The sequence below is a fragment of the Elgaria multicarinata genome, chromosome 12 (assembly GCF_023053635.1).
Source record: "Elgaria multicarinata webbii isolate HBS135686 ecotype San Diego chromosome 12, rElgMul1.1.pri, whole genome shotgun sequence".
Taxonomy (NCBI): Eukaryota; Metazoa; Chordata; class Lepidosauria; order Squamata; family Anguidae; genus Elgaria; species Elgaria multicarinata.
In genome coordinates this window covers 2,335,645-2,360,945 of record NC_086182.1, presented here as the reverse complement: position 1 = coordinate 2,360,945, position 25,301 = coordinate 2,335,645, and the positions used below count along the sequence as shown (strand labels likewise).

Genomic DNA, 25,301 nt, shown 5'->3' with positions numbered 1-25,301 from the left:
CTTGCCGCTGATGGACCAAAACCAATTTCACGATAATCCAGATAAAAGTTGAAAATGCTTCTGTATGTGTCTACTTGTAGATTCCTCCTTTGGGAGTCATCCAGTGCTGCTGGCTGTTGAGTGGCTGAAAGCTGAGCGAGGAGGCGTTGTTGTTATTGGTGTTGTCGTTAAAAGGACAACTCAAAAATGACCGGCTCAGCTTTCAGGCATTCAGCAGGCAGCAGCACCGGAAAGCCCCAAGGGAGGAAGTTATTCAAGGAGGGGGGTTTTCAATAAGGCTCAAGCAGCCAGCCAGAGTGGCTGCAGGGACAGAATGGGATCAAAAGCGGTCACAGAAAGCACACCCGTACGCACCCCCCACCCCACCCCCACCCCGCCTCCTTCCAGTAAGGCAAGCACTGAAGTCCTGCACACTGAAACATTCCTCTGAAATTCTCAAAATCCCCATGAAAGAGGCATGAAAAATGACTCCGGTCTTCTGCACAGAAGCAAAGAGGTTGCAAAGGGGCAGGTGGGGTTTGGGCACAGCGCGAGCAAGCGGTGGCTGCCTTGGGGATGCAGCGCTCTTGCGGATATTCCCTCCTACAGTTCCCTCCATGCTATTTGGGTTCGAGGATGCAATGCATTCCCATCCTATTAAATCAGCTTATTCCATTTTTATTTATGCCCCTGCTTTCCTGAGAGCCTGCTTGGTGTAACCTTCTTAGAGGCAGGCACCATTTTCCTCTGCCACATAAGCCCCTTGCTGACGTTAGCTGTCCGGGTCAGTCGCACATTCGTTTTTGGTCCTTTGCCAACTGTAACTCATTGCAGGCAGCGCTGGCTGAAAAGAAGGGCACCGGCGTTAATGATGTCTCCAGGAAGGAGCGCTTCCGCCACTGTGGAAAGCAGAGGTGTTCTTCTCCCACCTACGCAATCTCTGTGAACGGGAAGACTCATTTACAAGGAAGACGCAGCCACGTCACGGCCAGTTCACACAACCAGTAGGAACAAGAAGTGAGGCTTTCCCTGAAAGGTCCCTGCTGACGTTTCTTGAATGTGTATGTGCTGTGTGTACATGTTTAATGTTTCCCCAGTGGGGTGGAGGAGGAGCATTCCTGCACATGGAAAAAACAGTGCAGCGTTGAGAATGCTGAACATTTCTCCCCACTTGTCAACGTGTCATTTCCTCCTGTAGCACTCAAGGGATTGATCCTCAGAACATGACCAATTGGTTGCCCCTGTTCTAGGGCACATGTGTAATACCTGCCTGTTAAGGGCCTGGGATGTGGGAGGGGCACGGAATGGCGACAGACAGGAGTGGAATGAACCCTTGGTGCTGAGGGAGAAGAAGGGAAAGAGAAGGGGGAGCGGTTGGAGAGGAGGAGGCAGCAGCAGAAGAGTGAAGGGGAGCAGCTGAGAAGGAAGTTCAGAGAAGGCAGCTGGGCAGTGGCGAAGGAGGAGGAGGAGGAGGAGGAGGAGGAGGAGGAGAAGGAGAAGGAGAAGGAGAAGGAGAAGGAGAAGGAGAAGGAGAAGGAGAAGGAGGAGAAGGAGATGAAGAGGCGGCGGCGGCAGATAGATAGATAGATAGATAGATAGATAGATAGATAGAGCTGCCCTCAGCCGGGGGGAAGAGCTAACCTCCACAACAGAAGCCGGTGACAACAGACTGAAGGAACTGGGACAAACAACACTTGCTGGTCTCACAACAGTAACACTATGCTTTGTAGTGAACTGGGATTCAGAGTTCATATTCGTTATTTCACTAATATTGTTAGGTACCCCAAATCCTAAAGTGAAGTAAATACTGTTAGTTATGTAGTCGTTTGCCTCTGGAGCGGCTGCCCCTTGCCCCTTCTAATGATAAAGCCTGAGACATTACACATGCACAAGCACACGCACGCACAGGCACACACACAGAACATGGGAAGCCATAGCTGGGTTCCAATACACCATTTGGCATCTTCAGAAGGAAATGGGTTCACCTCAATAAGAGGCTATATAGGCACATCCTGGGATAGCAGCAGTGAGTCTTCTCCTAACCCAGTGTAAGTAAAGCTTATGTATAGAGGTGAAGCAATCTTGGAAGTGCATCAGATACCCAAGAAGGGAAGAAGCCAATTTGGAATAAAGTGGTATCAGAGCAGAAACTGTAAATTCAAATAGTCAGATTTGTATTTGAAAATTCCTAATTTAGATTTTGAATACAAACTTCAGATTTTGATTGGACTTCAGCTTTCAGAAAAAAAATAGGTTTTCTGAAACCTAATTTTTTCCAAAATATATATTGTAAACATTTCATTCCCCCTACAGTTATAGTTCAGAAACCTTTTCATCCCATCTGCCACCTTCCAGAACAGCAGTGACAGCTACGTCATCTGGAACTGAGGGGTGGTAGCAAGGCTGCAGGGGGAAGAATGGGGCAAGGTTTGGGGCTGGAGGTTAAGGAAGAGCCCCACACAAACGCACCTATTACTGTGCACAATTCAGGATCCAACCCTGAAAATCCACTTGCGAAAGATGATCAGTTGAATGCCTGACAGGACAACATGGGCACATGCCACAAAAGAAGGCCAGCTCCATTCATGATCAAAGTCAGAAGGAGTTTGTCCACTGTTACAAAGAAAGAACAGTGTCTTTGTTTGGGAGATGGGAACTGAGTCACGCTTTTGACTGAGATGCGTCATGTGGATGGACAGGTCGCTCAGGAAAGTGTATTGGAATAGAAGCTCAAACTCTCCGACACGGTTTTGGAGTCACTGCGGGAGGAGCCGTTGGAGGTCAGGTCCACAGAGAGGCGCTTTGCTTTGCTGCTGTCGTCCAGGTCTTCCTCTGGGTTGCCAACAACAGAAGAGACCGTGGTCTCCATACGGCTGACCTTGTACATGCTGCTCTGGGTCTGGAAGTACCGCGTTGACTTCATTTCCAGCCCTTCGTATTCACTGGCACTGATGAAAGGGCACCACCGGAAAGCGTGCTTGAAGCCAATCCGGAACCTGAGAAAAGATATGAGAGCAGCTGTGTGAAAACGCGGCCTGTGCCAAGGGCAAGGCAAAGGGCTTTCAGTGCATGCGTTTAACTAGCACTGAGACAGGCCTCAGATTCCCATCCTGCCGTTTCAGTCCCATTTCCACCCTCTTTAAAATCTTTGTGCTGAAACCTTTACAATTTCTTGGCCCAGGCAACCCAAATTCGGTAAAAAGAAATGCTGGATTCCCTGGACAGTGCACCTGAAGTTTCATAATTCCCCCCCCCCCGGCTATTTTGCATTCTTTGTCTTGGTTCTGAGAGCCACAGGGAGGGGCAAGGAATGATGAAATCCTGCCCTAGACTTCCAGTCATACCTCCGGCTTCTAAGGTTTCAGAAGATCCTGCCCACACACTTCTGGGCGTAGCTAGAAGGGCTGGGGGTTTATGAGGAGAGCACTATTGCCATGTGCCATATATGCAGCCTTGCATAGGCATGTTAAGCTTTTGGTTTCTCCTGTAAGTGGACACCAGGGATCCTTTGTGCTGCCAGCCTTCTGCTTTCTCCTGTCATGTGCCAACCTTCTTTTTAATATAAAGTCCCACATGTCTTATTAACGTAAACATGCTTAGTCACATGTGAAATGTAGAGATCTGATTTAGTTTTTTAAAATCAAAGTTTAGCACTTGCTGAACCTGTCATAATATTCCACAGGGAAGTAGCTTCTTACCTGTCATTGAGACAGCAGTAAATAATTGGGTTGTACATGGTGGAGCTCATGGCCAGCCACAAGATAGCTAAGTAGACCTGTTGGATGTACTTTTCCCCATACCAATCTGGGTTAAAATGATGTAGGAGGAAGTAGATATGGAAAGGCAGCCAGCAGATTGCAAAGGTGCACACCACAATTATCATCATCTTGACAACCTGTCAGAAAAGAAGAGTCTCTTACGGTAACAACCACCAATGTGTATTTAGAAGCGTGCAAAACAGAGAGGCAAACATCCTGTTCATATCAGCTAGCATGGCAGGGAACTGGGCTGAACATTTTAGAGCCATGAAATACCTGAAATACCTGTGAGTGTTTGGGGGCTTTAACCCTTTGCCTACCTCACCTGTCAACATTATATCAATGGAATGGGAATTTTTATGTGGGCAGCAGCCGTGGCAATCTTTCAGAGACATTTGCCTCTGGGGAGAATTTTTATAAAATATTGTATAAATGGTATCAGGTCAGGGTCAGGAAGGAGCAGACTATGGTGGTATGTTAATAGAAGCTCACATGCTGTTGGCAAAGACTTGGAAATCACCGACCACATCAATTTTGGTGGGTCAACGGAGAGGGAAGATCTGGAACATGATGCTGATGAATAAAATCACAGCTTACAAACAACAATGGGAAGGAAGAAACATTTCAATGGAAACTTCCCAGAGTAATTGGACTTCATTTATCCAATTTTGGAATCAGTATTGGCCAAATGATTAGTGCTTCTATGACATTGAATGACAGAACAATTTGGCCACCAGAAGAAAATTTTGTCCATGTTATGACAACTTTACCCCTGGTCTTTTTGACACACTGCAGCGTCTGTTGTGGGAAACTTAACAGCTCTAAAACACAGGCAAACTTTTACCAACACAAGATTGAATATACTGCCATCTGCTGTACTTGGGGGCCAACCTAAAAGAACCTCACTGCAAAATTGTATATGCCCATATGGAGATAGCAGTATTGAAACAGTAGCTCATGTATTATTATTTTGTTCTTTTTATAGAGATTTGAGGAGGGAGATGGTTACTCCACTACTGTTATCTATTTCAGGGCAGTCACAGTTAATGCTTCTGTGTCTTTTCTTCTCACAGATCAAGATAAGCTGGTGACAGCAAAGAGTGCAAAATTTCTCATGGGTGCTATTAAAATAAGATTTATTATTTTATCTGAGTCTTTTCACATCATTGTTTTGATTGATTGGGAGTTTATCTGTTTAATTCTTTTATGTGAAAAGGATTATGTATTAATTTTGGCAGCTATGTTTGATGTAAATTTTTAGGATATAACCTGGGTAAATTTAGTTAGCTATAATCTTGCTTTTATTCCTTGTACATTATATTTTAAATGCAAAGGCCTGTGGCTGTTGCAGATAAAGGAATCTTGGTCAAACGATTTGGCATATTCACCCACTCTATACGAAAAGACCAATGCTGATGTGAATGTAACCTAAATAATTTTATTTACTTCATTGAATATAAAACAAATAAAAATATATAAACAAGCAAAAAAAAAAGGGGGGGATTAAACCACCTCCTCCACCAGATAAGGATACTTGCTAGTAACATGGATGGCGTCATATTGAATTTGGCCCTTATTGGGAAACAACTGGAATTCATTGCCAAGAGATGGAGTGGTGGCGGCCACCAACTCCGATGACTATAAAGGGGGATTAGGCAAATCCACGCAGGAGGGGAAAAAGGCTATCAATGGCTGCTGGTCTATACATTTCCTAAGTGCAGCTGGGGGTAATTTCACAAACAGGACTCACAGGAGCCCCTTTAGAGGGCCAGGAGCGCCCTTCCGTTGTGAAGCACACAATGCCCATTTCTGTTCTGCCCCCCTCCCTCCCTCCCTCCCTCCCTCCCTCCACATCCCCATTGCCATTCCATGCTTTTTAGTTGACGCTACATTCCTGACATGTCAGAGCAAACAAGCAAACAACAAACAAACCAGTTTGCCAAACATAATTTAAAAATAAATCAAACTGATCACGTGCAGTTTCACATTTTAAACTCACTTTAAACCACAGGAACCTCGGAAGCTGCCTTCTACTGAGCCACGCCCTTCGGTCCATCTAGCCCAGTATTGGTGACACTGACTGCCAGCAGCGGGCTCTCCGGGGTTTCAGGCAGGATCCTTTCCTCGCCCTCCCTGGAGATGTTGCCGAGGATCGAACCCGGGGCCTTCTGCATGCAAAGCACTGAGCCAAGCCCCCTCCCCTCCCCTAGCACCATGATGGCTATACACGGAGTTTGCTTCTGTTGCCCCTGATGCTAAACAGATTTCCTTGGGGACAAACACCATTTTGTCCCCAGCCCATTCTACTGTTAAAGTAAAAAATAAATAAATGAAATGAGCATCTGTATCCACATCCAAGCTGGCTGCCTCCTGACTTTTTAAATACAAGGAAGGAGGCAGCAACAACCACTGTCAGCCCAGGCCTGTTTGCTGCTGCCCCATCCCATCATGCTCTCCGGGTGGTCATTTGGACCCCTCGGACTGCACCACTGCCTCTGAACACCAGCTGCTGGGGAACGTGGGGAGGAGGCTGCTCTTGCCCTTGTGTCCTGCTTGTGGGCTTCTCGTGGCCACTGTGGGAGCAGACTGGCGGCCTTCGGTCGGCTCCAGCACGACTCTTCTTACGTCTGGGTGGGGTGCAAGGCTGGTTGGCGCCACGGTTTCCCCACAGGCACCTACTGCATTATTCAAAGCCACTTACCTTGCGCTTGGCAGACACCTGTTCATGGTAGCGGTCTGACGAGTCCCCCGGAATCTCACTAGCCCACAGTGTAATGCCAACCATTGTATAGGCATAGCCTATTACGAGCAGCGGCAAGGCGTAGCTGAGCACCATCACGGACAAGTGGTACCTGGAATGAGTTGAAAAGAATCTTACTACAAAACAAGCAGCTTTCGGGAGGGAGGGTGGGCGGGTGGCTCAGCATCCCCGGCCCCCGTCTCCTTAGCTACAAGAGCATCCAGGAGACTGCAGATCACTGCCTTTGCACGGCATGCACACCCCGTCCACACCAGGCTTCGCATTCGCCTCCTGTGAGCAAGAACAGTCGTCGCACCATATTTTCAGACTACACATCTTTAGACCCCACCCCCCCCACTCGCACAGCAAACAAGTAAAAAAAGACTAGCCATTTCTTTATTATTATTATTTAAACTAATTAAACATCTCATAAAATTTTTTTTCTAAGCATTTTATAATAATGATAAAAATACAAATAAAATCAACAATATAAAGCTAACATGTGCTAACACGGGATGTAATACAATAGCACATTGCAGGGACTAGAATAACAAAATGCAAAAATACTAAGGTATTTTAAGAGAGTGTGTAAAAAGTGAAACGCCTGGGAGAACAGAAAAGTCTTAGTCAGAAAGGTCGTGGCATGGGCGGTGCCAGGTGAGCTTCCCTTGGGAGAGCAGCAGCCGGAGCGACTCTTTCGCTCTCTGGGGGAAGCGTTTCGGTGCCTTTTGGGGCCAAGCTCTAGCAGCGCCCATCACGGGCCACGGGCAGCTCCCAGTCACCTCAGCTGCAGCTCCCTGCCCCTCTTTCTCTCACCACCCTCTCTTTCGCTCTCTTTTTGCAGTGCCTCCCTAGCTATGCCTTGTGGATTCCTCTAGCCGTGAGATCTGGGCCACCGAAGGAGGCTTTGAGGCTCCTCAGCTGTAGGGTGGAAGGCAGGGGCGGGCCAAGGGGGAGGAGAGTGCAGGCACACTTAGCCAATGAGCTGTGACGGGGGAGGCCCCCCAAAGGCAAAGCGCAAGAGGACTGGCTAGCTGCGGTGAAGAGGGAATTCCGTGGGTGGGAGAGAAAGAGGGCAATGTGGACCCACAGGGTGAGATTTTGCTGACCTGTGAAGAGCACAGATCCAAGGACCAAGTGATTCTGTTGGCAATTGCCTTGGGGACTGACTGATGAGGCCTTGCTTGGACAACGTGGAGGAGAACGGGGAGGAGAGGTCTGGAAATCCCCCCAGCTGACTTTGGTGCACAGTGGGTGGTCTTCCCGAGGGGCTGCCTGCACGTGCCCACCAGCCCCACGAGCCCAGCCCCACACCTGGCTGCCTACTGTGTGCCCCACAGCTGTGATAGGGTGAGGTGCTCAAGGACGCTGGAAGGAGGGTGGTCTCTGTCCCTTCCGGAAGCCGGTGTTTTTACACACACGTCAGAGCCTTCCCCCGGAAGTGCGATATCGTGGGCATGGGCACACCTGTGCTGGCTGTGCACTCAAGAAGGCCACCAGGGCTGGATCCACATGACTGCTTTATAGCGGTATTGAAGTGCACTGATAACTGTTGGGGCTCATTGACACATTCCATATACTGCTTTCACAGTTTTATTTTCTGTTTTTTATTCCACAGTCCTAACGATTTGACACAAGGTGTAGATCCAGCCCAGGTGGCAGTGCTGGAACCAAAGCGGCTCCTCCTGGGAAATAGTGAAGATCACTGCTCTAAGACAAACCTTGTTCAGCTTGTTGCCACCGTAGCTAAAGTCTTGCAAAGTCTGCCAACAAAATCTTGCTATTGAGCAGTTCAGATTTAACGAAGCGTATCCTTGATTTGCAGAGATGCTGAAGTTGTCCAAGAAAGGCTGTTGTTGTTTTTACCTACCTACCAATTTATTTATTTATTGCGGGGGGTGGGGGCATACCAGAAATAGCAGAACTATTGGCAAGTCCATTTGCTGTGATCAGTGGAGGCTGGTGGCTTCAATTTTGGTGGAGCCATGATTCATTCTGTGTTTTAAAGCCCCATCACATGTAGGTAGAAATGCATGGCTCCCGTTGCTTCTCTGTCATCACTCTGATGTTGCTTCCTGAAAACAGGAAGTAACGAGGCCCATTCAGTCCAGCAAGAGAGAGCAGCAACTGGACTTTTTCTGGGGTTTTTGCGGCGCAAGGAAGGCCAGAAGGGGCGGAAGATGTGAGAGAGGCAGACGGCATCCTGTGAGCAATCAGTGAGTGCCCCGTAACGAGCAATCAGTAAAACGCTCGTCGGATGGAGCTTTTAGCCAGAATCAGCCAGACCTCTAAAGCCTCTATCCAAGGTGCTGAATCCTATCCCCCAAATTGGTTCAGCACCATGGATCGCTCCTTTAGCGGTCTGGATGGCTCTGACCAAAACCAGCCTCCACTGATCATAGCAAAGCACCTTGCCAAGTAGTTCTGCAAGCGATTTCAGCTATGCCCCACAAAACGTTAGTAGATTAAAAAACAACAACACCCTTCTTGGACTACTTCAGCACATTAAGGATACACTTTGTTACACCTGGCTGTGAGCTTTTTTAATAAAACCCCTCCAGAACCAAACACACAGTCTCTCACACAAATTCATTGTCTAATCATAAATCCCAAATCTGTACATAGCCCTAATTCCTGGCTGCTGGAGGCAAGCTTGATAAAGCCTGTTTCTCTTTTTCTTCCCAGGAAAGCGAATTGCTACATCAGACTCTCCCAAAATCCTAGAGTCGGGATTTGGAGTTATGCTCACCATACGGAGCTGCTTTATATGCAGCCCCCAGACCACATCCCATCCGTCGAGCCCAGTGCCGTGTCTCTGGGTCCTTCCCCTGCTCAGCGGTGGGAGGCTGTTCTTGGCCACTAGCCTTCGTATTAATGGAGGCATCGTGTAAAAGACAAAGGGCTGAGCTAGAGGAAACCAATTTCTGTAACCATCAATTCTCTTTTAAAGACTGACAGAAGAAAATAGTGTCTTTAGGGCAAACTTGAGACAATAGATCAAAGGCTCTGTTAAGGCTACAATACACTAGTAGGCAGTTACTGAAACGTTAGGTTTCAGGGCTCTCCGGGTCGTGTTCCTATGCCAGCGCTCGGATGCGGGAAATAAGAATGAATACGAAGGGTTGGATCCAGGATCTGCCTTCCTGAGAGGAAGGGCTCCGCACATGAAGGGCCCCTCCACCCAGTTTCAGGGGATCCGCACACCATAGCTCAACCTATTCTGCAGGGTTTCCTGACTCTCCAGGTAGCATTTTCAGTGGGCTGGGAAGGAGAGGGCGGAGAAGTCCATCTCAGCCAGCCTGGTTGATCTAGCATGAATCTGGAACCAACCCTGAAAAAGAGAGTGCCTCTGAGCACGGACAGGTACATGTCACTGAGTAACAAAGAAAACGGCTTCTAAAGCAGAGGGGATGACTTGCAGACAGGCTTGTCCTTGCTGAGCCCACCTGAGGCAACAGCCCAGTACGTGGCCTTACAAGGTAGAGACCTCCACGGTGGCTGTACTACACATGTTCACAACCAGGTTACATTTATTTGTGGGCAGGGGGAGAAGCCTTAAGGGTTGCAAAAAAATAAAAAATAAAAATAGCATCATTAAAGAGCCAAATGTTCCAGTTTACAGTTTGGGAGGAGGGAATCACAGGGAGCCTTGTTCCAAGATATTAGTCAGGACACAACTATGATCTTCAAAAAAGAAAAGAACCGAAAGTGGGGTGCAAAGGATGAGCAGGGAACCCTGGCTCAGCTAGCTCTCCTTCACAAGTTCCCACTTGGGCTGGGTGTGTTGTCTTCTATCTGAAGAAGCAAGACTTGCTGGCACTTTATTGAAACAACTTTATTAATCAACTAGCAAAGCCAGTGATGGTCCTGCATGGAGCTCTGCCCTTCTCTGGAGCTCACAGCCACGCCTCGTGTTCTTACTGATCCAAGCCCGTGCCTTGTTAACATTATGAAAGGCATCACAAATCTTAAAGACACAGTGTGCTATTCCCACAGCAGGGACTTTGAGTTGCAGTCTGGATTAGGGTGTAATTGGGTTGGGCAGAGAAACCATCCCATAGGAGCAAGAGGGAGAAAGAAGGCTCCTGCCTACAGCTTGCCACTGAGGGACCAGAAGTCTTCCAGGAGATGTGCTGCCCCGTGATCCTTTATGCGGCTACAGGACTCAGCCCATTTTGGAAAGTTCATGGAATCCTAGGACAAGGCGCCGTGCAGGCAAGGAGGTTGTGCTTTTAGGCAGTGATGTGGGTTTTCTGGAAATGTGTTTTTAATTTTTAAAAAAACCCCAGCAACAAAACTTGAAAACATTAGGGCACCAGGTTCTCCTTCCTGATCCTGAACCTGCCACTGATCAGCTGTTCAGCAGGCAGAAGGAAAGAATTGCCCTTTGCCCCTACCCAAACTACTTCTGCCCATACAGATCTTTCTCTTTGGTCACTCTCTCTCCATTCCCAGGCCAGATTTACACCAAGCAGGAGAAAACACTTTGAAAACGTTTTGAAAACTGTATGTGGAGTGGTAGTATAGATCCTGCCTGCGATGCCCCCACCTCACACACAAGGCTTTGACACGCACACCTCCTCTCTCAGGCTAAGCACCACCACTTAAATACCTGAGGAAAAGGTAAAAAGAAAAGTATAGCCTTTCCCTTATAGCAGAGGGGAAAGGTAAGGAGATTTGGAAAAGGCTTTTCTGTGAATAGAGCAGGCTGAAGGTTTCATGTAATGTGCTTATTTATGAACCAATAGAGCAGGAGACACAGCCAACTGACACGTGGTTTTATAGTAGCAAAATAAAGAAAATGTTTATTGTTGTTTACAGTTCTTAGTTCCTTCGAATTCTATTCCAATCCTGCCTATTCTTAATAATACTGGTAGAAACCAATCTAATAATAACTATCCTTAGTCCCTATGATCTTATTTCCACTCACTCCTCACACAACTCCTGACAAGAATCACACAGCTAAACACATCTGCCCTCCAAACTCAATCACCAACTGAACCCCCTCAGACCACTCAGCAACCCCATATATAGACTCCTCCCCCCTTTCCACAGCATCGCCAGCCACACCCACTCAGTCCAACATTCCGCACTCTCTAGACATACTCACGCAGACATACCTAAGGGAATAGAAATGTAGGTAACGCCACACTGCCCCAGCCTCTAACCTCACTATGTGTGCTCACAATTGCTCACTCAGTTGTTTGTGGGTCCTATAGACGATGTAGTCATCCTTCAGGGCATCTCCCACTCTTTGTAAGTATTATCGTGGGGGTTTTCATGACAAGGAAAGTCTGGTATTTCTTTCTAGGGATGTGCTCCGCTTCTAATCGGACTGGCGAATTAGAAGCGGAGCGGGGGGCTTCGCCTGCCCTTAAGGAATTGGGGGGCCGGCGGAGCGTGGTGAAGAGGATCGAGGTGAAAGCGGATCCTTCGCCACGATCCGGAGCTCCGCCGGAAAGGTAAGTGGGGTTTACCAGGCCCTGCTGCTGTCACTGTCACCCATGCGGCGACGGCGGCAGGGCCCGGTAACCCCCCCGCCCTCCTCTCCCTTACCTGCGTCCGTCTGCGGTCCGTCGGCTTCTTCAATTGAGCCCACGGTTCAATTACATTTTTAGAATTCATACTTCTCTTTGCTGATTGTTATGTACTGCTTCTAGGCTGTCTTATTTTTATTGTAGGTTTTTTAAAAAACTGTTTTTAACTCTATGTCCTGCCTAGAGTACTTTTTCTATAGGTGGGTTATAAATTGAATAAATGAATAAATAAAATAGCTTTCAAAGTGCTTGGGACTCAAACAGCCAAGGAAACCCCTCTTCCTGTACGTCCATTCAGACCCAACCCTAAGCCTTATTAGAGGGGTATGCTAGTGAGCATAAAAGCAAAGGGCCTTCTTGGAGTGGGTCTCCCAAAAGGAGACCACCTTGCACCTGTGTCCCAGTCTTCTCCACACAAGGCAAAACCTTTTCATTCACCCAGGCATCTTTACATGGTTGTGAATGTGCATTTTTAAAGCTTTTATCTCTGTGTTTTTTTATTTATTGTATTATGATTTAATTGGCTGAAAACCACATTGGTATAGCTATGTTTTCAATAAATAAAAATAAATATTTTTAAAAGCAGATTATAATAACTATCCAACACAAACACACATAAACAAACACAGAACAAATACTAAAAAATCATTGGAGGACTTTTAAAATACTCAGCAGAGAATAAACGCACATTACCCAATTTCATGCCTCCCCCTCCAAAGAAAACCCCAATCCAGACAGTATAAGGAGATCTTTTTTATTTTCCTAAAAGCCACAAAGGTCACAAATATGAAACTTGAAAGCTTATATTTGCCTTCAGATTGCTAATGTTAATTGGGAACAGGAAGTACAACATTTTGCCTGCTTGGGACTTCTAGGGACTTGGGACTTTTAGGGCTGCTGAGGCATTGGTTTTCCACAATCAGTTGGAAGCAAAATTAAAATGGTGCTGCCTCCAGAAAGCACTATCAGTCTGTCTTCAGTGTTTATATTACATCTTTCTATGATAAATCATACTCAAGATAGTTCACAAAATAAAAATGTAACTCACAGCAAATTAAAATATCGTTCTAAACATAAAAATAGACAAACAACAGTAATAAAATTGCATGATAAAAACATCAGCAAACAGCCAGATAAAACCTCTCATGAAAGATTCTGATGAAAAAATCCCTGCTGGGATAAAACAGTTTTGCAATCTCTTTTAAAAGCAGGCAAAGAGGCGGCTTGTGCGGAGGTTATTCCACAGAGTACCTGAAAAGGGCCCTCTCTCATCCCCACCTGTTGGCAGAGAGGCAGTGACTGGGTTCAGACAACATGATAACCAACACAGCGGGTATTGGCAGGATCACTGATCACACCAGCAGGAACACCCCTGGAGATAATCAGGAAGCCATCCAGATCCATAGGTCCATGGTCACCAGATGTCCAGTATAAGGCCTGCCCATGAAAACTTCTGGTACCTGACAAAGAATAAGGTGGCTGCTCATATCTAAAAACGTAACGAGTAGCCAAAGGGAGGTCACCACTGCTGCAGCAACTGCGCTGCCCTGCCCTGCCCTGCTTGCAGCGCAGGGCGAATGGCAGCTTCAGCTATAAGGAGGGGAGGGAAATAAAGGGCCTCGTTTATGCATGGGGAAAGATATGGCTGCTGCCCCTATGGGAAGGCCCTGGGGGCAGCCATTTCTTTTCTGGTCCATTATGCTGGAAAGGGAATACAACCGATCCCATTTCCCCACCCTACCCCTTCCCTAGCCAGAGGCAACTGGAGTTTCCATTCACCTTGCACCAGACACAGCTCAGTGCAGCTTGGCTTTGGCTGCCTTTAGGCAGGCAGGGAGGCAGGCTGGCCGAGAGGTCACCCCACCCTCCCACTTCATGTCCTCACTCCACAGTAAGAATCGGCCGCTAGAAGGGAATGGCAATGGATGTCACTTGATTTGGGAGGGGGAGTGTAATTTTGTGAATGACTGAACTGTATGGGGGTATTTTAATGAAGGGAAATTCATTCATTTTGGAGCAGGATCCAGATCATCTGGGATAATAATAATAATAATAATAATAATAATAATAATAATAATAATAATAATAATTTTATTTATTTATTTATTTATTTCTTACCCACCTCTCCCTTTGGATCGAATTCTATAATGAATTGTATAACAGAACTGGGTGGGTTGGAAGTTCATTAAAGAATTTGGGTGTGTGTCATCGGCTGGGAAATTAACCGGTTTGTCTTCTGTAAAATTTAAACTCTACTCATTATTTTCCAGTTTGCATATATACAGTTTGCATATAATTCATATACATGAATTAGCACATGGAAATTCTGTGCAAATTGGTGTCTTTTTCCCCCTGTGGCACACACAACCCCTTCTTTTTTGGCATTGCATACTTGTCCCCCTCCATCGGCCTCTGAGGTTGAACCGTTCTCCTAGGACTTCCAACCCCACAGAGGCTTGTTTCTACCGGACCAGGCAGTGGCCTGTCCATGCCAGCAGAATCATTTCAGGCACACCCACCCTTAGACCACCCAGAAAAGCCAAACAAATAATGTGTGTGACTGACTACATGAACCGGGCCAGATATCGTCTGAGAGAGGCCCATGGCGGCCATGAAATCCTGAGCAGTAGCTGACATGGTGGCCTTGGCACTGAAATTGAGGGTGGTGAACCTCAGGCCCGGGGACCCATTCTGGCCTTCCTGGGGTCCCCAGATGACCACGCCCTTCCCCCGGCTCCACCCCATTTCCCCAGCCACCAGTCATTGGGTGGATCCCCAGCTTTTGTGTGGAAATGCCTCTCTTAAGGCTTCCTTACAGGCAGAAAGATGTTTAAACTACAATAGGCTGATATATATTTTTGTACCTTTAGCCCACCCCTTTGGACTTGAGCCCTGCTGCCTTGGCCTTCAACCCCACCCACTGTTGGAAGGTGGGCTCCGAGAGCTTCCAAACTGAATCCAGTCCTTGGGATGAAAGAGGCTCCCCTACCCCACCCCCACCCCCGGCACAGATGCTGAATTCTCCAGAGATTTATATAGCACTATATTGTCCAGCAATGCTGGCTAAAATCTGGATGCCGCCCTGAGATCCTAGTGGTATAGGGCTGGATACAAATGCAACAACGACAACCACACCCTTCTGTAGTGTTCATTTAGAAGAAAGCTCAATTCAGCAAAGGTCTCCTACATTTTTAATTAGAAACTTCATCCTTGTAGCTTCTGCCTCTCATTCCTTCCTGTTTGTTGCAGCCAGGGCATTTCTAATGAACTGTCTCTTAATCACCCATTAATTAATATGTTCCTATTTTGGGTTAAAAAACAACAACTCTCCAAACAGGTCTGAAAAAAAGATGGGAGGACAACACAGAGAATGCTGAAAAGCGATGGGCTGGCAACAATAGCATCTGTATTCTCCATTGAAAATATCAGTGAACAATCTCAGACTAAACAGCAGCATGGAAGCAACCTGTCTGTCCGGTGTTCTGGGGGCAATTTGGCAGTCCTTCAAACTTCCTAATTACTGCCGACAGCTTGTGCCAGGACTTGAGGATGAGCACTCTGGCTTAGCACAGAGGGAGGAATAGATGATGCTTCTACCCCATCCAGCCTCACAGTTCAGCTATTCTGTGGGAGCTGGCACTTGAAAATATACTGGCAATCAGGGTACCTCGTTCGCTTGCCCTGGGTGCTGTCATGCTTGCATATGAAAAAGGACTTGCACATTCCCTGCAGCAGTGACTTGAGAACAGATATTTTAAGAGCTGCTGTATTCTTTATACGGAAACACTGTCAAAGTGGTCCAGATTCTTCCTGATGGGAGATGACTGTTGCCCATAATTCTTCATCTTCCATAACTCTGCTAATTGTTCTCAAAGACAGATGATGTCTTGTATATTTTATATAATGGATAAGGGTATAATTGAACAAATGTGATGGGTCAGAGGAAGAAATCGCAAGCATTTTCAATAGTAGCATAAATTTTGCATGCTGCGTATAGTCCAACAATGTATCCTGTGCAACAGACATTGAAATGAAGGAGGGAGATACAAGACCACATTCATGGCAGGGCATACTTTCATTCATTTAAACGTGCCTTCCCTGCCAGGAAGATGCTCCTGGTAGGATCACTGGGGTCAGTGATCCTACCAGTGATCTCTGGGGTCAGCTAAAACCTTGGGCATCAAGTATTGTTGGGAAGTGGACAACATGGCTGGCCTGGGACATTTGGTTGACTAACGTGGAAATCTAAAACGGCAACCCTGCCCTGCTGCTAATTTGCATGGTGAGTGCAACAGTCCTCCTGGGAAGTTGCCCTTTCTCCTTGACAGGAATGGAAGCTCCCACCTTGGCCCTTTCTACACCTAAGGATGATCCCAGGAAAATGGAGGGATCGTCCCTCCTGCTCCCGGGATCCCCTGTGTGTCATCTGCATGCACAGGGATGATCCTGGGATGATCCCGGGTGTGTGTGTGTGTGGAAAGGCAGGTATAGAAATGGCCCTTGATTAGCGCAGTCTTCTCCTCCCTAGCTTTCTGGTGTCACATCTGAAGTTAAGCTTAAGTGGGTGTAAACTGAAACACAGTTTACGACCACTTCCATTTCCCTCCACTGTCTCCTCTGTATCAAATGCCGTCTTGCGTTTGGTACTATTTTTATTCTTTTATTGTTGTTGTTGTTTAAAAAATGCTTTAATCCAACAAAAGGCGTTTACTTACCTAAAGAGCAGTTGGGGGGAAACACCCTTTCCCCTTACTGCACATTTGAATGGTTATAAAAAATTCCTTTTATTGGACTAATGATCTGCAAGGCTTTGTAGGAGAATGCGAAGAGCATACCTTTGCTGAGTCACCAATGCATTTATGTTAGTTTTTAATTAAGTTTTCCTTTTCATTTTAAATTTTGGTTAACTGTCTTGAGCACCATTTCCTTGATATAAATAAAAGAAAAAGAAAAAAGTGCTCTTCCTGAGCCTGCCCAGTTCACTGCCCTGATCTTTACATCTAAAGAAGTGTGTGGCTGGGGGGACGGGGGGACGGAATCCCCCCCCTTATCCCCTTTCATCCCTGCAGGCACTTCCCCTTCTTGTCCAGCTCACCGTGGACCAGGGGAGGGGTCAGTGTCCACCACTCATGTTCACATTTGGTCCCCCACCCTCCCTCTTTATACATGAATGGGGCGGGGGGGGGGGGCTGCCCCAACACAACCCATTTGGCCCTGCGATGGTAAGCTCCTTGGCACAGGGCTCCATCTTTCTGCTTGTTACTCGTTGAAGTCTGTGCACATCGGTGGCACCATATAAATAAATAGGCACGTAATACATAAATAAATACATTTTAAGTCTGAGAGCTATTAATAGCAGTAAACCAGCTTTTGCAAGAACTGCCAGGAAAGAAAATGTAGCTAATTCATCCTGCTCTATTCAACACACTGTTACATATTATTAGGGATGGATGAATCAATGTAGTTCTAATCAGGGTGAGTTTCACACGTCTTCAGTCCATCCAATTTCTCCATCAATCTATTATTGTTTAAACCACATGAAAATAAGCCACAGGCATGAGCTGCTGCCCACTTATGGGGGTCCGCGCATCCATTAGATGACAACGTCCACTTCCCACAGGCCTCCCGCCCCGTCTGCTCATTTTTCCGTGGCAAAATAACCCCTTTTAATGAGCCCTTTTTTAAAAAATGGAATGTGCTACAATCTCCTGCTGTGTGCAGGAAAGGTGGTGCGATAAACACAACCCTACTTCTACTTGTGTCTACTTCTACTTCTTCTTTCCCCTCTGGGCAGAAAGAAGAAATAATGAGGGACAGAAGTGGGAGCGGAGAAGTGACAATAAGAAAACTTGATTTCCCCCCATGTGGCGATGCTGCATGATTGCCAGAACTAGAGTGAGCAACTGATGTCTAGACAAAATGTAAAATCCAATCTAAGTCTTACTTAGAGTAGGCCCATTAAAAGAAGTGGGACTTAAGTTAGACTGAGCTCTGGCTTTGGGGATGCCTTAGTTGATAGAGGGGTGCCACACACACGAGGGCTGTGCACGAACCCCCCGAACCGCTTCATGGCCCAATCCAGAGCGAGATCCGGAGAGGCGGGTCGGGATTTTGCCCCCCCTTCCCTACTTACTTGCCTCTGTGGCAGACGGTGAAGGCAGGCAAGTGGGGACAACATGGGGGCCAATAAGCCCAACTCCCCCCCGCCCCCTTACCTGTGTCCGTCGCAGGCTTCAATTGTGGTCCCGGCTTGAAGCCGGAAGAGGAGGCCATGGCCTCTTCTGGCTTGAAGCTGGGGCCTCAGTTGAAGCCCAGATGGAGGCAGGTAAGCCCCACTCCCTCCTGCCCCCTTACCTGGCTCTGCCACCATTGCCGCACAGACTGCGGCGGAGACAGGTAAGAGAAACTCCCCCACCCCCTTACCTGCCTCCATCGCAGCCTTCAACTGAGGGCCAGGCCTGCAATGGACTGCTATAGAAGCAGGTAAGCCCCCCTCCCCCCTGCCCCCGGTGGTGGAGCCAGGTAAGCCCAACTCCCCTTGCCCCTGTGTCTGTCGCAGGCCTCAATTGAGGCCCCAGCTTCAAGCCAGAAGAGAAGGCCGCGGCCTCTTCCAGCTTGAAGCTGGGGGCCTCAATTGAAGCCCGCGACGGACAGAGGTAAGCCCCCCTCCCCCCTTATCTGGCTCCATCGCGGTCGCCGCGCAGACTGCGGCTGTGGTGCCAGGTGAGTCCCCCTTCCCCCACTTACCTGCGTCCGGTGCTCCAGATCGAGGTGAACCACTTTGCCTCGATCCGCAGCCCCCCGACCCGATCGGTCTCCACCTTTGTGAGAGGTGAATCAGGCTGCTCCGCTATCGCTTCTCTGAAGCGAAGCGGAGCACAGCCCTAACACACACCCATATTAGTGACAAAGCCATGCTGTTCTCTTTTCTGCCCCAGTGAAGACCTTTTAACTCTCCAAGGATTTCCCTTGATTTGTTTTTATGCTGTTTTTATGTGCTATCCCTGTTGTTTTATGATTGCATTTTATTTTTTATGATGGTGTTTTATTATTTTATCTGTAAATTACCCTGAAAACTGAGGTGGAAGTGGAGAGGTAAATAAATGTAATAAATAATAATAATAATAACAACAACAACAACAACAACAACAACATGGATGAGAGCTTCGGCTGTAGGGCAGTATATAAATATTATTATTATTATTATTAATAATAATAATAATAATAATAATAATAATAATAATAATAATACATGGACGTTTATAAATAAATCAAGATCAGCTCTTCAAAGACATGATATTTATTTAGGGCCTGTCTTGTTGATGGGTTTGCCCCGGGGTGGATTCAGAGTGGCGGCAGGTCATCTATATGACGCCGATACCGTTCCGAAGCCATCCAGGGGCAAACCTCCTAAACTCTGCTCCCCAAAAGTCATGCACTTACCCCAACTTTTTCAGACATGGAGGCGTGCCACAGCCGATGGCGACCGCTAATTGGTTGTCATTGGCTGGAGGAGGGCCGGTTTGGGCGCTGCACGTCCCTCTCTTCCTCCCCCTCTGGCTGCCATGTTCCTTTCCTTTTTTATTTTATCTATAGACACTATCCTTCACATCTATAGATAAAAACTAAAAAATAAATAGGGGGAAGAGGAAGGGGGCAGCAAGAGAGGGGGGAGACAGGGACGTGAACGGGCTCTCCGGCCTCTGACCTCGCTGTTGCTGTCCCGTTCCTTCCATACACACCTTTTTTTTAGCTGTAGATGCGATCCTTCACATCTATAGATAAAAAAAAGCCGGGGTGGGGAGGTACAGGGCAGTGAGAGGAAGGTCAGAGGGCTGTTCACGTCCCTGTCTTCCTCCCCCTCTCACTCACCCCTTCCTCCCCCCTTCCTGGTGCTCAGTGGCGGCAGCTCCACACTCGTCCTCCTTCTGGTGCAGATGCCAGGAAGGAGCATGTGTGTGGGAGCCCAAGGCCTCCCGGCGCCAAGGCGCTGCTGTCAAGACAGGGGCTTAGTCTATTTGCATGCCTACCTTCCTCAGAAGGGCTCTTGGCACATGCCAGGGTTCTCCCACATTCTCTGTACAACAAAATTACAACTTGGAAAAAATCAAAATGTGGGCCAACGGGTGTATTCAATATCCATTGGGCTAGAACTGATCCACTTGGGACGGGGTGATTCCTGAACAACACAGGACTCGTTTCCCCCAGCTTGGCATGTTTTACTCATCATCTGGGATCTGCAGTTCCTTAAATAAGGCAAACACCGAAATGTGAGACTGACGGGCATCATATCATGAATAAATAAATGGTGACATAGCACACAGCTCATGTTGTAACTCTCTGCGGTGCTAAAAGGTGCCAAGAGCTATTTCGGGGGAGCTCACACAGTCGTTCACAGTGGATGTTATTCTGGCCCTAGGAGCTTCCCAGAGGCCTCTGGGCAAGAGCGGCCTCAGCTGTGCAGCAAGCAGCAACTGCTAGGCCCCATCACACACTCAGCCCTGCCAGGCTTCCATCTGGGCTGCAGTTCCATGGTGTGTAGTCCATGATTCAGCTTTCAGGCAAGTAATGTCTGGTGTGGACATCACATGCATGGTGAGCAGAAAGTGGAGAGCCCCCCATTTTTCTCCCTCTCTCCTAATACTAGAACCCAGCAGAGTCATCCCTTGAAGGTGGGAGATTCAGGACAGATAAAAGGACTTCTTCACACAGTGCAGAATTAAACTATGGAATTCACTACCACAAGATGTAGCGATGGCCACCAATTTCAATGGCTTTAAATGGTGGTTAGATAAATTCCTGGAGGAGGCGGCTATCAATGGCTGCTAGTCCTGATGGCTACTTGCTACCTCCCTTATCAGAGACAGTATGCTCATGCATAATAGTTGCTGGGGAACATGGGCAGGAGAGTGCTGCTGCACTCATCTTTTATTAATTTTATTTTATTTTATTTGTTTACAATATTTATATATTACTCACCATTCAGGAATTTTGGAGTGGTGGACAAATGTAACAAAAGAATAGAAATAGAATAAAACACAATTAAAAACATGATTTTAAAAGAAACAAAAGCGCAAAAAAACCACAGCTGGTCATTCAGGGAAGGCTTCCCGGAACGATGGTTTCAGGAGACACCGAAAGGAATACAAAGTTGGCTCCTGCCTGACCTCCAGAGGCAGAGAATTCCACAGGAGGGGGGAGCCACACTGAAGACTCTTCTCCTGGTGGACTCCAGTCAGACAGTAGGTCTATGTGAGACTAGGGTGACCATATGAAAAGGAGGACTGGGCTCCTGTATCTTTAACAGTTGCATTTAAAAGGGTGTCATTTGTATATATGGAGAACCTGGTGAAATTTCCTCTTCATCACAACAGTTAAAGCTGCAGGTGCCCTGCCCTCTTTCAAATCTGGTCGCTCTAGTATAGTTCCTGCAGCTTTAACTGCTGTGATGAAGAGGGAATTTCACCAGGTTCTCCTTATATACAAATGATATAGGAGGTTCACTTCTGCACAGCCCTACAGTGAACCTACGCAAAGATACATGAACCCTGTCCTCCTTTTCATATGGTCATCCTATTGAAACGTAAGCAAAATCCCCAGTTTATCAATCCCCTGATCCCCCAAACTCCCTCCCTCTTCCCTTTCAACCCAACTTAGCAGGCAGCTGTAGGGAGAGACAGGGAAAGGGTGCCACCCTGGAAACACCAGATTGCATGCACAGGGAACACCCAGGAGAGTGGTTTGGGATGGGAGGGGTTGCTTGTCACCTTGTCTCCCCACCCCCATGGCAGCTCAGGGCTGTACATGGGTTAACATCTGCTACGGGGCTCAGACGCCATGTACGCCTGCATCCACATCAGCTGGTGTGATTGGTGTGGAGAATTGTAATTAGGAATGAAAGGCAGCGAGCACTTCCTTTTGTGCCTGATAGAAATGTTTATACAGACATCAGAGCAGACTCAACGCTATGGGGAATCTTCCCCCAGCTTTCCTTCTCAGTCACAATGCGTAACTTCTAATTAACTGCCGTTCTGTGCAAGAGGAGGTTAAACTGCCTTTAGAGGTCTCTGGGGTCCAGAGATGCATTGGGGGCTATGTGAGGCACAGCTGCTGCCATGGCAAACTCAATCTCTTTGGGATGGCGTCAAGAGAGGCCTTCAGACAGGTACAGAAAGGGAAGCTGTCAGAACTGGTTAGTGAGATTGTCACCACCAAATGAACTCCCAAACTCTTTGATACATATATTATGGGATTGAGAGCCACTTCCACGTAAGGTGTCACCCTCCCCCTGCCTCTGGAACAAATCGGGCATTGCCCTGGACAGGTTCATTAAACTTTTGGGTTTAATAATTAAAAGTTTGGGTTTGAGGATGAGGAAGAACACTGCAAGTAATCACCCACCTCTAAGTCTGTTTGGTGCCTTTGGTTCCTGGCTGTTTACTTCTTCCTGGATTAGTAATTTCAGCTCAGTCCTATTTATTGTTATGTGCTTGGGGTCAGTCTAAATTAGACTGACATGGACATTAATGCTTGGGTAGGATCAGACAGGTTTATCCTTCACATAATGTTTGGTCCCAAACTTTGCAGGGCTTTAAAAGCTGAAACCAGCTCTCTGAATTGAGCCCAGAATTTAACAGTGTAAATTACAAAAAATAGAAGTAAGATAATCCAAATGCTTAGTTCCCATAGACATTCTAGCAACAGCATTCTGTATCAGTTGCAGTTTCCGAATCATCTTCAAGGGCAGCCCCACACATAACACATTACAGTAAGATAATTAGGCTGATGGTACTAGGGGAAGGGCTTTCATAGTGAAACACTTTGAAACTCTTTCCCCAGGGAGATATGTATATCACTGCTGTCTTCTTAAAAAAAAACTTAAGACAGCTTTATTCCAGGCTGCAGTTGGTGCTTAAAAATTATTAGCTGCAGCTCCTGGGTGTGTGTGCGCATGCATGTGCAATTTTACTATATGTTCATGTTTTTGTAATTGTAAGGACAGTGCACCCATTCAAGGAGGGTTAAAAATCTCTTTAACCCCCACTACAACAACAACAACAACAAATTGGGGATAATTATTTATGAGGGACCAATACCAGAAATTCTGGACTACTCCTGGAAAGCAGGAACCACTGAAACAAAAATTGGTGGGATGATTATGCCTACCCTGGGTGAGTTTCATTCCATTTATTGGCAGCGCTTCACAAAAAATCTACCATAGAGAACGCTGAAATGTGATTGAAATTTCAAGCAACCTGCCATGTAATCACCCCATCCAGTCCATGAAAACCTGGTTGTGCTTGAATCTACTTTAATAAAAAAAAAAACCTCCATGAACAGCCCTGGTAATAAGCCAGATTCTCCTCATTGAAATAGACCTAAATGAGGAGTCATCACAAACAAAAATCCACGGAATTATGCTCTTGTAACTCAATCTGCCAAGGGTGAAAGGAGATATAGTTCCATGCTTTAGCGTTATTATTCCCAAAGGATATATATTAGGCTTGCAAAGGCACACGGAGAAAAATACCAAAGCATCATTTAATCTTGTTTTCTGGCATTCACAAAATGGCAGATGATAGATCAGCCTAGATGCGTTCTTTCATTTTGCAAATGAAAAGGAAGGAAAACAGCTTAATTGCAGCAAGCCGCAAACCCTTGAAGCACTTGCTTAGTTGCTTTGCATGTTGAGACATCTGATCAGCTAATACAATTGGAACAGATTAGACTTCAGTTTGAAAAACAGGGACATAAACTTCAAAAGGCAGCGTGGCTAAATTACAGAAAGCACCGGAGATGCTGAAAGAGTGTTAGTTTCTAGTGACAGCTGTAGGCATTTCACTGCACGTGTGGATGGACCAGGCTTTGTCCTTCAAAGAGATCAAGAACACAATTACACCTGTCCCTCTAGTAGGGGGTGGGAGTGGGTTGTTGATCCAAGACATTTTGCCCCCTGACCAGCTCAACAGAGGATTTGATCAAAGGCCCTGACCTTTGGGATATACAAGCAGTGGCGAGTTTTTCTTTGCCCGTTTACTTGGTGAGAGCTCTCTCATGAAATGTCAAGGGAAATGTTAAATATCACACAGTCAAAGGCCATCACTAGAAAGACTGGAGTACTATGCCATAGCTGCTGTTCTAAAATGTCCAAGCTTCCAAATTCTCACAATTCAAGATCTATACATCGCTTCCCTGTTGTACAACCTCCATTGACATTTCAGAGCTTGCAAAAACACAGACATGATGGCCAACAGAATTAAATATGAATGAAATAGTCACCTGTTCATCAAATATGAATGATCGCTCCACCAAATCCCAAAAGTCACCCCTCTTTTTTAAAGCCAGGTGCCCATTTTGAACTGCAAAACTCAGGATTCCCTTGGTCCACCCATCTGATTGTGTCACCAGAGATGCAGACTGTTGTCCAGATGGAAGGATTTGACTAGTGGTCATTCTCAACCATCAGTCTGCTACTCCCGGGAAAGAAATCAGTGGGCCAGCTAGACCTTTTTGGACAAGCAAGGTACTAACATGGCCATGCAACATCAGCTAGAGGCAGTGAACCTATGCACATTTGTTTGGGGGTAAGCCCTACTGAACTTAATAGGACTTACTTTTGAGTAAACACACATAGGATCGGGCTGCATATGATACAGTGGCAGGCCCTGTGAAAGCAGATGGAGAGAAGGAAGAAGCAAGATGCGAGGAAAGGAAGATGAACAGAGCCAAGCAGGAAGAGACAGGAGACCACTTGCCCACAGCCGGGCTTTCTGGCTTTCTGGCTGTGGGCCAGACCATTTCCTGATGGTAAATATGATGTGCTTGTTGTGTTGCAAATTTCATGTGTTGTAATTTTCAAAAAAGGTATTTGATTGTGCATATTTTGTGTATGCTACATTTTTCAATAATAATTACTAGTTTATCATTATTTACATAATGATATCATGTGCAATAATGCCAAAGACTGCTCTCAGAGATCACATTTTAACATCAAAGATATTCAGGTCCTAAAAGCAACATTAATAATTTAAATACAATCAGTTTTTATACTCAAACTAACATTAAATCAGTCCCAGCAAAGTACATGGTTTTAATGATTTGGTTGGGGTTTTTTGTGCCCCTTTAGAGCTTTTAAAATATTATTCTACTTCTCTAAACCGCGGGGTTCCACTGAGCCTTCTGATCCCTCCCTCTTGCTTCTCAGTGGCCTCGTTTTGGTTATATAGGCCACAGCTAGACCTAAGGTTTATCCTGGGATCATCCCGGGTTCGCCCCTGCCTGAGCACT

General features: G+C 46.5%; 1 protein-coding gene across 1 annotated transcript in view; it reads right to left on the bottom strand.

Annotated features, from left to right (window-relative positions):
* Window positions 1-2,392: 2,392 nt before the first annotated feature.
* Window positions 2,393-25,301, bottom strand: part of TACR1 (tachykinin receptor 1) — a 93,197-nt gene continuing 70,288 nt past the window's right edge. The window contains exons 4-6 of the mRNA XM_063139444.1: window positions 6,439-6,589; window positions 3,678-3,874; window positions 2,393-2,975 (exon numbers count right to left, since the gene is read on the bottom strand). Coding sequence (XP_062995514.1) covers window positions 2,684-2,975; window positions 3,678-3,874; window positions 6,439-6,589 — 640 coding nt within the window. The 3' untranslated portion in view covers window positions 2,393-2,683. The remainder of the gene's footprint in view (window positions 2,976-3,677; window positions 3,875-6,438; window positions 6,590-25,301) is intronic.